This window comes from Pecten maximus, chromosome 1 (assembly GCF_902652985.1).
Source record: "Pecten maximus chromosome 1, xPecMax1.1, whole genome shotgun sequence".
NCBI classification, from domain to species: Eukaryota; Metazoa; Mollusca; class Bivalvia; order Pectinida; family Pectinidae; genus Pecten; species Pecten maximus.
The window spans coordinates 6,022,136-6,038,064 of record NC_047015.1 but is presented as its reverse complement, the minus strand read 5'-3'; the positions used below and the strand labels follow the sequence as shown (position 1 = coordinate 6,038,064).

The window sequence follows — 15,929 nt, the reverse complement described above, 5'->3', positions numbered from 1 at the left end:
TCACTAAACATGTATGTGCACTGAACAACATAAAATCTAACTTTGCTAGTAAAACATACATATATCCTTTAAAATGTTTTAACCACAAAATCTGCAAAATTCACAAAGACAATTTTGTAAGAGCTATTCCATAATTGTACAGGAGAGGTATTAATACAGCTGGTGATATTAGTTAAGAACTTCTACCATTCCCCATATCAGATCAGATTTGAATATTCCACGAGAGGCAGAGCCTTTTGGAAAGTGCCCCCCTCCTGTATGTTTAATTTTGGAATAGCCCAAACCATAACAACAAGTTGTCTGCCTGGACATTCAACAAACAATATTGATTGCATAGATAAAATCCAGAAAAAGTAAGGCTATAGCCACACACTGACTAGTTAAAGTAGACATGTACCATACATTTATCAACATGTAACAACATATTCAATACATAGTGGATTTCCTTCCTCTCTCTCGGACAACAATTAGGTACTTATGTAATGTGCCTTTACTATCTATACCATACTTAATGAACTTGTTTGGCAACACATTTTTCAGTTTTCAAATACATTTTAAGAGCCTGGCAACAGAAGAAGGCCAAGTAAGCATATTCTTTACTTTACTAGAAATCTGGAAGATTTCAGTTTCAATTTTGTTTTCATTACGCGTTCACAACGGAAGGATAACAGACTAAAACTTCACTTGTCCCCAAATCTTTCATTCCATATCTTGGTTAAATTCATCCCTTCCTTTCATCACAAATAAAGTACTATCAATTTGAACACATCAACCTTTAATATCAGGGTGCGAAAAAAACACTCGTCCTAGATGATGAGTTAAATTTGGCTGGGGACGTGTAAATGCCATGGTGCACTCGTCCCTGGTGACGAGTAAATTTCAAAAGAAAATGATAATTAAACAAGGCATCGCAACCGATACAAATCCCCTCGCGTGCTAACACATGAACTCTGAAGCAAAATGGGGAGTGGGGTTATTGCAGGACATTGAAATAACATCAGTTGTCATTTGCACTGAACTGCAATAGACATGGATGGGCTTATTATCAGGCATGGGCTCAATATATGAAGTTTGGTCAGGATCCATTCAAAAATGAAGTCGCAACAACGCTGACAAAGATTTTCTATAAATAGTAATGGTGACCTTGACCTTAACCTTGGCGCCCTGAAACACGAACTTGTTTGAGGTATTGCCATGCTTGACCCATATATGAAGTTTGGTCAGGATCCGTTCAAAAATGAAGTCGCATTACAGCGCTGACAAAGATTTTCTATAAATAGTAACGGTGACCTTGACCTTGGCACCCTGAAACACGAACTCGTTCGAGATATTCCCATGCTGGACCCATATATGAAGTTTGGTCAGAATCCGTTCAAAAATGAAGTCGCAAGAGCGCTGACAAAAAGTGAACATACGTACGTACGAACGGAACGCTATATCCCCTCCCCGACTTTCGTCGCGAGGGGATAATTATGTTTACAAATATTGTCTTTAGCGTTTATTGCAAAAGTCTATAGAATTTTCTAAATGAATTAGGATTAATTAAATCATACTCAAAGTTCTATCAAGCAGATAGCTCCGTGATTGCTCTGCAGAAGCGTCCATGTGATACTGATGCATTTATGTGATAAAGAAAGGCTAGACTAATACAGGTATATGATAGAAATAAATCTGGACCTGATATCATATCAATAACAAACATTTTTTTGAAGACATTAAGAATGAGAATATTTGAACACTAGCGAGTCTCAGTTCTATATATATATATACACACTTTTATATCTCGTTTTTGTATAGTCTAATATCCGATACAATGAAGTATCACAGGCGAATACATGATTAAACTTTATCTAAATCCAAGTCCAAAAACAGATTTTACTGCTTAGAACCTGTTTGTTATTTCCTATGAGGCCTGTAGACATCAGTTTAAATGTCGCTATTGTGAAGCGAATGATCAACTGTTTTTTATATATAAAAAAAAAGGTTCACAAAACCGCAGCTCAAATTATATAATGATTAAAACATTGAAAACATATTTACACAGGTTTTGTGTTGTTGTTTCTTTTTTTAATTGAAATTTAGAAGTGAGAGGGACGAGTGCTTTCAAGTATATTTTTCTCACCCTAAATATTTCATGGTTATATTACTGTTGCAAACGCTGCTACCATATTTGAGATTACAAAGCACTAAAGTCTAAGTCATATCACTACGCCAGACTGTTCATATAGTTGAGTATCAAAAAGTATAACTTACAGTAGATCTGTTGAATGCTCGTATTAACCATGTTTAATCAGCAGAAGTCTGGTGTAAACATAAAACCAAATCTGTTCATGGGTTATAGATTTGAACACAAGCCATTATTTTAAAAGTGGTCATATGTAATTTTAAACTTAATATCAATGACAGATAACCACCAAATTGAACGGGTATAACTTTACAATTCAAACTGCTATGACAAGACAACTGCTATGACAAGAAAGTGTCAATATGAACCAATTTCTGACTTTTGACTCCTCAGCCCTGACTGATGGCCGCCACAATCTTATCAACTTATCTACTTTTTTATGATTAATAGAGAGATATCAAAGTTGATACTTTAATAAAATTTGTATCAGTTTTGAACATTGATTTGTTAAGGTTAATATGAATAGCAAAGTGGACTGTTTGTTCCCTCGAGATTGGTTATAACCATGTTTTATCCTATTGGAATAGCCCTCCCAGTAGATATGTACGAACACTGGTAACTTGTGATATCACAACAATGACATACACCAAATTTACATTACAAACATTGCTCCTCAGAAAAAAAGGCATGAAGTTAATCTACTACATCAAACATATTCAACATTCATAAACATGAAAGACATATTCTTATTCAACCAAATCTATGGATGCCTGAATAAAATATGTAGTTGAGGAATGTCAAACAAATCGTTTAGAAATAAATTCACCTGAGAAATAAGGGATTTAGTTGTGACGTTTTCTGTATTACATTTAAATAGCACCACAGCCTTATGCAACTGTACTTTACCAGGCACACAGCTACTAATAACATAGTTGTAAATGAATTATTTCAATGCTGTTGTTTTTGGTTTTTTTTTCCTCAATGAGATCAACAAGAGCATCACCTAGCCTTATAGGTGAAGTCTAAATAATTATGTAAATTGCACAAAGAAAATTGTTTTCAGATTTGTCCCAACTAACACAGCTTGTCAAAAATAAACATACCCAGTATTTATGAAACCCCACACAACCTTACCAATTGAATGCATCATAAAGCACAAACAGAACTCTGTACATGTAAATTCTGCTCAGTCTTGGAAAACACTTTGTGTAGAAAATTCAATGTGATGAGTCGCATCAACCTATAGCAATGTTCATCTACAGCAAACTGCTACCATTTTATCACTGAATTGGGATACATTAAAATCATGAATCTGGATATATTTGGTGTCATTCATGCTTCTTGCATGCTCTCCTAAATGAAGATGAGTATTAACTCATTAAGCTGCTCTCCGATAAGAAATGGATTGACATTTACAAGAAGAAAAGTCTGTCTGACAGTTCTGGTGCAGGTTCTTTGTGGATGTTCTGTCCCACGAGGTAAGCAAGTTTGTGGGCATACTGAAAGGGAAAAAACAAAAATTAAATCATTCACTGTAAACAGTTTGAAATCTGACAAACTAGTCAAACATGCATTAAGTCAGCCCAGTCTGTTCTTGATACAAAATGTAAATTAATATTTCCACTTTTTCAACAAGAGGCAAATGGCCACATTGTTGGTGGGCTTTTATATATCATGATTGTTATACATTTAATGGACAAGATGAAAAAAGTTCCTTATATCATCTAGGCCTGATTTTTTCAAATCTTGTCGTGTATGGAAAAGACAGGTTGTTATTGTTTATGAGGATTGAGTGATCAAGAAAAAATAAATGAATAAATAAATAAATGATCAAATCAAAGTGTCGAGGCCATTAATAGGTGATGTGCATGAGGGTTGGAAATACAAGTGAAAAGCAAATACTATGCAAATATTATATAAATATGAAATGACATGTAATAAAGAGACATTTTTATGGTTTTTTAAGTGCATTCCTGAATGTTTTACTGATGATTATTCTGTCATTTTAAGAAATTTCATTTACTTAACAAGAGATCCCAGAGGGATCTTGGCGCCCACCATTGAATGATCTTTATAGGTTGTATGTCAGATTGATCTTCTATCTATTTTCTCCTTCATTTTACTAATCTGTGCAAATTGAGAAACATCCCTCAAATATTTTTCAAACAAGGGAATCCTAGCAATATAAGAAATTTGAGATTTAGCGATAATGGCTGTTTGTTGGCCAGGTTGTTTTCAGGACAGATTGGTCCCAAAATGTAATACGAGGGACCAAGGGCAACCTACATATGAAATTTGAGAAATATCCCTTCAGTACTTTCTGAGAAATAGCGATAACAAACTTCAATTTTCAAAATCCAAGATGGCTGCCTGTCGGCCATGTTGTTTTCCGATTGGTCTCAAAATGGAATATGCATAACTAGGCACCAAGGGGAACCTACATAGGAAATTTGATAAAGATCCCTTCAGTATTTTCTGAGAAATAGCGATAACAAGAATTGTTTACGGACGGACGGACAACGGACACAGGGCGATTTGAATAGCCCACCATCTGATGATGGTGGGCTAAAAAGGCTGTGGTTGCATTGAAGTTGTGAAAAAGAGAAGAATCACTTTTTTAAACCTCTTTTAAATTGGCATACTATGAGTAAGCTTAATTCTCAGATTGATCAATCCGTGACATCCGTCATGTTTCTTGAAACAAGTGCAATCAATGATTTTTATCAACCAAAGAACTCATTGAATTTCCAATGTCACATCAACTGGAGTGTATACAAGTTACCTTCCCTCGCACAAACCAGGAAGCAAGCGTAATAATTTGCACAGAAAATAGTTTGGAATACTCGTGGATAAAACAGGTCATTGTGTACGATTTAAGCTGTTTTTCTATAATTATTTGAATTCTACAAATGTCTTCAAACATATAAAAGCGTAAATCATATAACTTAATCACAAACAAATACTTCGCGGAAGGAGGCAAGATTGTCTAGTGTGCTGTTCGCATTTTTGGGGAAAATTATTTCCAGTCCCGTTTGAATTATCAAGATTTATCATTCAAATAAGTGACATTTTGATTCCCTCGAGAGTTCCAAATGAATTTGTTCTTGCGAAATATGGCGATGACTGCTTAAGGTTGCTCTTTCACAGCACCTAAAAAAGTTAGTTTGTGTTCGGTGTTTCACATGTAATGTTGATAAATATTATATCTCTAGAACATATCTGAATTATTGATTTATCATCATGACAATCAATTAGGTTTTTACATTTTTGTTTACTGAAACAAACATATGTTTTCTAATTGCAGCCTTGTAAAATCATGTAATCAATATAAGTCTATTTTTTTTTTTATAAATGTATGAACAAGAGGTTATACCAAAACTAATACTAGCAGTCTACTTTTCCGGTGTATTAAAACAGACGTGCACAGTCCACCTGTCTAAATACCAAGATTCTGATTGTCCCCATTGTTTCCAGACTCCATGTGTGACATCACATTACAACCAAACGGACAAGCTCCAGCATGGAAGAAGGTGAATGGGTTGTAACCCCTTAATGAGAAGTCAAGCCAGTGTGTGAACTTATGTATACCCAAATCCTAAAGGACAGCCATACATGGGTCATAGATGGGAATAGGCGTAATAAATGCACCACATTCATTTTTTTTTTCTGTGACATATAACACATTCAAATTACCCTGAAAACGTCAAGGTCAGGAAATTGTGAAATGAAATTAAGCACACTTTCCATAGATATAGATATAGCGATTTCAATTTCAAGAGCATCATAAATGCTGGTGTGTAGCGACACCAAGTTTTTATATGAATCTTATCAAAACATGCAGCTCGTTTGACTGATCAAAGTTTTGTAGATATGTTCACAATTCCTACAGAAAATTTATTGTGAAACATTAGCAACATTTGACAAGCTGCCAGTACTAGTCTGCGATGTTTCTATGTGTCCAAGCATCTCAATTGATGCCCATTAGAGAATTGGTCAATACCATGATCTAGTTCACACCATGGCAATTTTCACCACAGTATTAAAGCTATGAAGTCACTCAATCACCTGTAATGGGTGCAAACTAAAATAGGAACTGATATAAGCTTATACTTGTTGGACGTGTTACCTTTTTAAAAACTTAAGACAAAATACTAGGAACCCAAAATATAGACACTGACACAGATGCTGGTAGTACAATTAACTCAGTGTTACTGGAAACTAGTGAGATAATAAAATAACAATAGAATGATATTTATGTCTATATTAGGCTATCAAGTTTTGACCAATATGTTAACAGAGTGTGTAAAATATGACCAAGTCGACGTCTCATTCTATCAACGATTATGTCGATGTCAAACAACCTATAGCTAGATAATAATATTTCCTAACTTGTACAGCCAAAGACATAGTCAATCGCTGTACTTGCACACTGTGTATTAAGACCTTATTGTGCCTAACAATTAACACACACTGTCTTGAATGAGCCTTTTGAAAGCCAAATACAGGCAATGTGATATACATGCCTGCATGATCGCAATCTTGTTTGGCCTAGTAATGACAGTTTCATATTAACAGTGTGCGGATCATGAGGCCAAGTATCAATGAATATTAGATATTGTCTGCTATGGGCAAATTAACATTCAATGAGTCTGAAATAGTTACACGCCATGATTGAAAATGCCTATCATGTGGTTTTAGACTAGAGTTATTTTTTTCCCCGATTGCACACGTGTACCTATAAGAGTACCTATGAGAGAGAGTGGGCCATTTTCATTTATCAGGTACAAATGGTTGTACCACTTACACCAGAGTAGTTCAATTATGAAATAATAATAACGGCCTTCATGATTAATCATTTTATGCCCCATCAGGCAAGCTTTGATGAAGCATTACCAAGCAACATTTGCCGCTGATAATGTAGAAGTGCAGTGCTTTGATTGACGACTAAAATGGCAGAGGACCTGAAATGTCCCTGGCGTTAATAAATCAATTAAAGATTAACTGTTTATCACTCAAACCTCAAAAACCATACTGACCTGTCTTTTCCATACAACAGACCCTTTAATTTTTAGTTATCCTGCCCACAAGGCCTTTCACCATACATGATAGCATAAGCCAGTGGGCTTCGCCCACCGGCTAAAAACTAATCCTAAGCATATTGTCTTCCCTTTACTAATGAATTCTGCTGATCAACTCACCTGACAAGGAGCTGGTACACGGACAGTTCCTGGCCAGTTATAATACAAATGTGTCATTTTGTAGGACAGTCTCTGCATGTGGTCTGGTTTGAGGTTTGTGTTGTCGTGGACCACTATGTAATGGGTAGGAGACACGGTGCCCTGTCTCACATGCTGTGACACAAGGAAATAATCATACCTAAAAAACATTAAAACAATATTTCTTTTTACTTATTTACATTGAATTTTATCAGAAGGTTAAAATTCAAATAGAATATCACATTTTCATACATAAAAAAAAAAGAAAGAAAAAAAGATGCCCATGGGCCTTAATGGTCACTGGAGTTTTGAAATGTTTCTGTCAATTTGACCTTTCTGACATCACCCATTAGCTCCTTGGAGTCAGTAGGGCCAACATTTGCATACCAACAAACTGCTAATTCTAACCAAGTTCAATTCCAAAAGAAATCAAACAAGTGATAGTCAAAAATAAGATTTCTCCATAAAAACTACAGTAAAGTTTACCCCCTCCCCAGTGTAATGAAATTCATAATTTTGGCCAAGCACCTCAAAACCCTTCCATCTATGAAGAGTATTTGATTCTACCTTATTTTGGTCTTGGGAACAAGACCTTTGAAATTTCAGTCAATTTGACCTCTTTTGGCCCCGCCCCTCAGTCCCCTTGGGGGTGGGGACCATATAATTCACAATTTTTAGGCTATGGAAAATTTCTGTAAAATTATATCACAATTGGTTCAGGGGTGTCTCGTGAAGAAGTTGAAAATGTAAATTGTTTATGGACACATGCCCCACATAAGGCGATAAGAATAGGTTACTTGAGACCGTCTCAGGTGACCTAAAACAAACAACAACAAGAGGCCCATGGGCCTTAACGGTCACCTGAGTTATGATATATTTTAGCATATTTGTTGACCCCTGTGACCTTGAATGAAGGTCAAGGTCATCAATTTGAACAAACTTGGTAGCCCTTTATCATAGCATGCTACAGACCCAATATTGGGTCTCTGGGCCACTTGGTTATCAAGAAGAAGTTGTTTAAAAACGATTTTAGCATGTTAGATCCCCGTGACCTTGAATGAAGGTCAAGGTCATCCATTATAACAAACTTGGTAGCCCTTCATCCCAGCATGCTACAGACCTAATATTGGGTCTCTGGGCCTTTTGGTTATCAAGAAGAAGTTGTTTAAAAGATTTTAGCATATTAGACCCCTGTGACCTTGAATGAAGGTCAAGGTCATCCATTTGAAAAAACTTGGTGGCCCTTCATCCCAACATGCTACAGGCCTAATATTGAGTCTCAGGGCCTTTTGGTTAACAAGAAGAAGTTGTTTAAAAGATTTTAGCAAATTTGACCCCTGTGACCTTGAATGAAGGCCAAGGTCATCCACTTGAACAAACTTTGTAGCCCTTCATCCCAGCATGTTACACACCCAATATCAGGTCTCTGGGCCTGTTGGTTATTGAGAAGAAGTTGAAAATGTAAATTGGACGCCGCCGGACAAAAGGCGATCGCAATAGGTCAACTGAGACTTTGTCTCGGGTGACCTAAAAATTGAAATGAGGCACTAATTTAAACAAAATTGAAACATTTTCAACAAACCATTCCCTCCTTGTGATGGTGTGATCTACTACTGTTCCTGAGGGTGGATTTTCCATCTCACGGTGACCCTGTAAGAAATGTCAATACGAACAAGTCAGCAGAAATATATAACAAGTACTTCAAAATATTCATTTAAGCCATGTCTGCTTACTTCCAATATATCTGATCTTGAAATTGCCAAGACAACTTCATCTTTAAACTGTTGTGAGAGATACTAGAGGAATTCTGACATCCATTTCTGTGAAGACACTTTCCTGAAGGACTCACCATACTACTAACCATATATTTTGTATTTTGGTTGACTCTGGGCACTCGTGATTGTAATTTAATTCCATACATTTTCTACTACAAATAAAATGGTCAAAATTGTATCCAGAAGTCATGTAATTTTATTTTCAGACCTTACCAATCCACATTATCAATTATAATTGCCACACTACATTTAATGACTTCGAACACATATTTTGTAAATTGAAACTTGTTTATTTGTTTTAGATTTTGATAATTGCAACCATTTTTGACCATCTAAAGATGATCCCACAAATTTTATACTTTAGATGCAAAAACTTGACAACACAAGTTGTGTTCCCCGACCTTCATCAGATTGTTGGCTCCTGCCAATTTGTAATATTGAGTTTAAATACACAATGTATATACAGCACACATCTACTTTTGTGATATTAATCATCATATCTTTTCCTTTCATTTGATCATGAGCCAGAGCCTACACAGAAATGGCATAAATTTTGTTAAAATGTAAATACCTTGAGGAATATCCTTGTATTGATACGTTTCTGGACAATAACTACTCCCAGACGTGGCTGGTAATCCTCTCCAAACTGGCTGAAGCAGCCCTTCAGCTGTTCCACTTCATGACCAGACACATACTGGAGCTGTCCATCACCCACACCATCCCTGAATACAATGATCTTCTCCGGGAACACATGGTTAACTTCATGGTACTTTCTGATGGCGGAGATGAGGCATAGTTTGAGGCCATCTACCAGTTCTTGGCCTGGCATCTGAAAGCAGACTCGGCTATACCATGTGGTACATTGGGGGTTGGTACTAGCCACAAATCCTGCGATGGACCTCTTACCCTTGGCAGCATCATGATAAACATCAATCCCGATCACCATCAGTTTTTTCTGTGGAAAAGGATCAAGAGGAGAATTATATATAGCAAGATAAATTGGCAAATTAAAGTCCCCCACCAAATGTTAAGTTGTATGCCCTTGGGCCTCACAACAGTCACCTGAATTTTTAAATGATTTTAAATAGAAATATGATAGTTTGCCCCTGGGCCTCACAACAGTCACCTGAATTTTTAAATGTTTTTAAATAGAAATATGATAGTTAAAACTGTGATTTCCCTATTTAAACTCCCATGCTGATACTGTTAACCAAGTTAGAATAAGTTCCAATAGAAATCAAACAAAGGACAATAAAAAAGTTTACTCTCTCCCCAGGGGCAAACTCAAGACCCAAGGGTCATGAAATTCACTATTTTGGTAAAGCAAATTAAGAACCTTCCCTTTCATCTATGAAGAGTATTAGATTCTACTTCTACATGATTCTACATGAGAAGAAAGATTTTTGAAATTTCAGTCAATTTGACCTTTGCAGATGGGACCGCTCCAATTTGCAAGCTGACTTGACCTGTCGTGGTATAATGTAAACAACCTGTTGATTCAATGTGTCAAATCTGACCGGTGATTCCATTTAAATGTTGTAATGTAGCTTTGACAACTCACAGATTCCTATCCAGGTGTTATGCTGTAGATTTGAGCTACCGTGCAGTTAAACTTTGAGAAATTAAAAAAAAAAAAAGGAAAAAAAAAACAAAAACAAGAGGCCCAGAGGGCCTGTATCGCTCACCTGGATTTCATGAGATATGAAACAAGAATGATGATTAAGTATATTTGTCACTGGTATTGCTATGTCAATATATCATAGGCATTTTATATGGGTACGTGAGGATTTTATGTCAAAAAATGCATTAATCCATGAAATAAAATTAACTTTTGGCACAACCCCATAGGGATGCTACCACACAAATGTGAGTGATATCCATTGCTTAGTTTCAGAAAAGAAGTTGTTTAAACCAACTGACCCCTTTTGAACCCGCCCTCTGCACCCCGGTGGGGAGTGGGGGTCAGTTCCTTCCTTTATAAAATTTTGAATCCCTACCCAAAAGGATGCTACCAGGCAAATATGAGCGATATCCATTGCTTAGTTCCAGAGAAGAAGTTGTTCATATCAATTCAGCCAAATTGACCCCTCTTGGCCCCGCCCCTCAGGCCCCCGGGGGGTCAGCCTCATCATTTGTACAATTTTGAAGGCCCACTCAATAGTGATGCTACCAGGCAAATATGAGCAATATCCATTGCTTGGTTTCAGAGAAGAAGTCGCTAATATCAATATAGCCAAATTGACCCCTCTTGGCCCCGCCCCTCAGGCCCCCGGGGGGTCAGCCTCATCATTTGTACAATTTTAAAGGCCCACTAAATAGTGATGCTACCAGGCAAATATGAGCAATATCCATTGCTTGGTTTCAGAGAAGAAGTCGCTAATATCAATATAGCCAAATTGACCCCTCTTGGCCCCGCCCCTCAGGCCCCTGGGGGGTCAGCTCCATCATTTGTACAATTTTAAATCCCCACCCAATAGTGATGCTACCAGGCAAATATGAGCGATATCCATTGCTTAGTTCCAGAGAAGAAGTTGTTCATATCAATTCAGCCAAATTGACCCCTCTTGGCCCCGCCCCTCAGGCCCCCGGGGGGTCAGCCTCATCATTTGTACAATTTTGAAGGCCCACTCAATAGTGATGCTACCAGGCAAATATGAGCAATATCCATTGCTTGGTTTCAGAGAAGAAGTCGCTAATATCAATATAGCCAAATTGACCCCTCTTGGCCCCGCCCCTCAGGCCCCTGGGGGGTCAGCTCCATCATTTGTACAATTTTAAATCCCCACCCAATAGTGATGCTACCAGGCAAATATGAGCGATATCCATTGCTTAGTTCCAGAGAAGAAGTTGTTCATATCAATTCAGCCAAATTGACCCCTCTTGGCCCCGCCCCTCAGGCCCCCGGGAGGTCAGCCTCATCATTTGTACAATTTTGAAGGCCCACTCAATAGTGATGCTACCAGGCAAATATGAGCAATATCCATTGCTTGGTTTCAGAGAAGAAGTCGCTAATATCAATATAGCCAAATTGACCCCTCTTGGCCCCGCCCCTCAGGCCCCTGGGGGGTCAGCTCCATCATTTGTACAATTTTAAATCCCCACCCAATAGTGATGCTACCAGGCAAATATGAGCGATATCCATTGCTTAGTTCCAGAGAAGAAGTTGTTCATATCAATTCAGCCAAATTGACCCCTCTTGGCCCCGCCCCTCAGGCCCCCGGGAGGTCAGCCTCATCATTTGTACAATTTTGAAGGCCCACTCAATAGTGATGCTACCAAGCAAATATGAGCAATATCCATTGCTTGGTTTCAGAGAAGAAGTCGCTAATATCAATATAGCCAAATTGACCCCTCTTGGCCCCGCCCCTCAGGCCCCTGGGGGGTCAGCTCCATCATTTGTACAATTTTAAATCCCCACCCAATAGTGATGCTACCAGGCAAATATGAGCGATATCCATTCAGAGCAGAAGTCGTTTATATCAATTCTGTAAAACTGACCCCTTTTGCCCCCCCCCCCCCCCCCCCCAGACCCCAGGGGGTCAGCCCCGTCATTTGTATAATTTCAAATTTCTACCCCAAGGTGATGCTACCAGTAAAATATGAGAGATATCCATTGTTTGGTTCCAGAGAAGAAGTCAATTATATGAATATAGCCCGATTGACCACATTTGGCCCCGCCCCTCAGGCCCCTGGGGGGTCAGTCCCATCATTTGTACAATTTTGAATCCCAACCCCATAGTGATATTACCAGGCAAATATGAGTGACAGGCATTGCTCGGTTTCAGAGAAGAAGTCGTTTATATCAATATAGCCAAATTGACCACATTCGGCCCCACCCCTCAGGCTCCTGGGGGGGTCAGCCCCATCATTTGTACAATTTTGAATCCCAACCCCATAATGATGCTACTAGGCAAATATGAGCGATAGCCATTGCTTGGTTTCAGAGAAGAAGTCGTTTATATCAATATAGCAAGATAGACCACATTTGGCCCCGCCCCTCAGGCCCCTGGGGGGTCAGCCCCATCATTTGTACAATTTTGAATCACCACCCCATAGTGATGCTACCAGGCAAATATGAGTGATAGCCATTGCTTGGTTTCAGAGAAGAAGTCGTTTATATCAATAGCGCAAAAATGACCCCTTTTGGCCCCGCCCCAGAGGCCCCCAGGGGGTCAGCCCCATCATTTGTACAATTTTGAGTCCCCTACCCATAGGGATGCTTCTGACCAAATTTGGTCAAATTCTGATGTGCAGTTATGAAGAAGAAGTCAATTGTTGACGGACGGACGGACGACGGACGACAGACGACGGACAGACGGACGCAACGGTATGGCATAAGCTCACCTTGGTCCTTCGGACCAGGTGAGCTAAAAAAAACAAGTTGAAATTCTCAAACTTCTCACTTAATCTAATCTTTCAGTTGGACATTTCGCCATTTAGTTTGCCGGTGCTTCCAAACCAGCAGGAATTTACGCCGATCGGCATGTGCTGAAATTGCGCACGCATATTCGGGACACAATCAAGTAATTTTGCCTACTTGCCGCCGACACTGGCATGTCAGAATCAAGTTCGCCCATAGATTGATTTTGTAAGGGAAGAAAATTGTTGATGTGTTACCATTGGAATTTCTAATGCCCAGAGTTCTCCTCCCATCTTACAGTTGATCTGCAGGGCAATCTTCTGTGTAACGCTCCTTAACTTGTCCTCTCTCATGATGGTTTTGGCAATGATGACCTAAGTTAAACAAATGTACCACATAAAACACATACTATCACCACCAGACAGTAGACATATCTTCAATATAATTAACAATGAGCCAGAATATGTTATCCTAGTTATTTATATCCTCCATGTATTGTAACTATTAAAGGGATCAAGTGACTTGTCAATAAATATACTTTTATACTTGAAACACAGAATCTGAGTTTGAGTTAAATAAATAGTTTTAGGAATACAAACTCTAGATCTATTAGTGAAAAGAATACCAGACATTTGTCACCATGTATATGGACAGTAGTCTTACCTGAGAAGGAACAGGGCATTCTGCACAGCACAATTTCTTGATTGCTGAATACCGATCATCTCGACTAGTTGGGCAGATAATCACAACCATCTGAATCTGTACGGATTAAATGTCATGTCAAATGAAGTCAGCATTCACTACGAATGAATGAAATATTTTAAGTACAACCAGGGATTTTATTACAATAAGAACTTGGGCATCTTACAGCCCCATTACTCTCATCTGCTGAAATTCCCAATTTGCCATTAAAAAAAATTCCAATCAGACAGTCATTTTTGCAAGATGCAATTATGTTCAGTATGAAAGGGGACTTGCTAAAACATCCATGTTCTTAACAGTATTCAAAACATTTTAAAATTTATACCTTCAAAATTGAAGATCCAAAGCATACATCAGATTATTAATAATTGATTTCTGTTACATTGATGTTGTAAAACATTGCTATTTCAAGCAACAATTGTTGGTGCTTCAATGTGATTAAAGTGGGGGTAAAACAAATATAAAACTTACATTACTTGGAAAGTGATACTAATCATAAAAGTATCAATCTTTAATTGTAACCAATTCAATCTAGGTATTTATAGGTAGAGGTAACTGAAGTTCATCTATCAAAGAAGTTGGCAATGTGATCAACATGCAGTCAGCCACATGTTTTCTGATATTAAAGGAACTAATATCCAGCCACAGAATGATGATCATTTTATTTGTCTATTTTAATTACTCCTTTTTTTCACACAACATTAGGTAAATAACTGGATTTAAAATTAAATTAAAGTTTTACTTTTAAAGGAAATGGACAAAAATTACATCTACATGTATACATTTGATATCCAAATGTAGTATAGTAAATTACATTCTGGCTATCAGAACTTTTACAAGCGGCCCATGGGCTTTGACGGTCACCGAGTTTTGAAATATTCAATTGACCCTTTTTTATCCCACCAGTCAGTCCAAGGGGCCAGTCAGGGCCAACATGTGCATACCATTAAGCTGTCATCCCATGCATGCTGATAATGTTAACTAAGTTAGAATGAATTCCAATAGAAATCAAACAAATGATAGTTAAAAATGTGATTTCCCTATATAAGCTATAGTTAAGTTTACCACCTCCACAGGGGCAAACGTGAGACCCCAGGGTCATGAAATTCACAATTTTGATAAAGCACCTTAAGACCCTTTGCCACATGTAAGCGCCTCTGGACGCCTTTACCCCTTGCCACATGTAAGCGCTTCTCGACGCCTCTGCATTATCTCCATGTAAGCGCTTCTCGACGCCTCTACGTTATCTCAATGTAAGCGCCTCTCGACGCCATGCCGGTTCGGTAAACTTAGACATGGAAAATCCCGTGATTGAGAGCGACACCTATCTGGAAATCCCTGATACTATTTTAAGAAGATATCAATGCATCGACCAATCAGATTTGTACACGTCATTCATACGGAAGTTTTTGAATAAATTAACCTAGAAAGTGTGAGTCATGAGTGTAGAAAAGTGTGACAACAACGAGGCGTGATGGCGGCTGTGGCTACGATTTTGCGCGACATTTTTGACGACGATGATGATAATTTAGAGTTCGATGGCTTTGGACCTGAATACATTGAGTCAGATATTGATCTTAACGATGTTCTAAATGAACTGTCAACAGATAACGAGTCCGAAAATGAGGACGAACGGCGACTAGTTGTACCGCCGCCATTAGGTAATGTTGACAGAGATTTTTTGCCGATCACAGTAAATGATTTTGTTAGGGAAACGGGGCCAGAACTTCCAGAAACTTTTGATGTTGATA

At 38.1% G+C, this 15,929-nt stretch overlaps 1 protein-coding gene across 1 annotated transcript in view; it reads right to left on the bottom strand.

Moving 5' to 3' along the window:
- Window positions 1-1,709: 1,709 nt before the first annotated feature.
- Window positions 1,710-15,929, bottom strand: part of LOC117323251 (piwi-like protein 1) — a 32,391-nt gene continuing 18,171 nt past the window's right edge. Inside the window, exons 15-20 of the mRNA XM_033878352.1 lie at window positions 14,140-14,235; window positions 13,734-13,850; window positions 9,688-10,071; window positions 8,924-8,991; window positions 7,324-7,501; window positions 1,710-3,624 (exon numbers count right to left, since the gene is read on the bottom strand). Of these exons, the coding sequence (XP_033734243.1) occupies window positions 3,538-3,624; window positions 7,324-7,501; window positions 8,924-8,991; window positions 9,688-10,071; window positions 13,734-13,850; window positions 14,140-14,235 (930 nt within the window). The 3' untranslated portion in view covers window positions 1,710-3,537. The remainder of the gene's footprint in view (window positions 3,625-7,323; window positions 7,502-8,923; window positions 8,992-9,687; window positions 10,072-13,733; window positions 13,851-14,139; window positions 14,236-15,929) is intronic.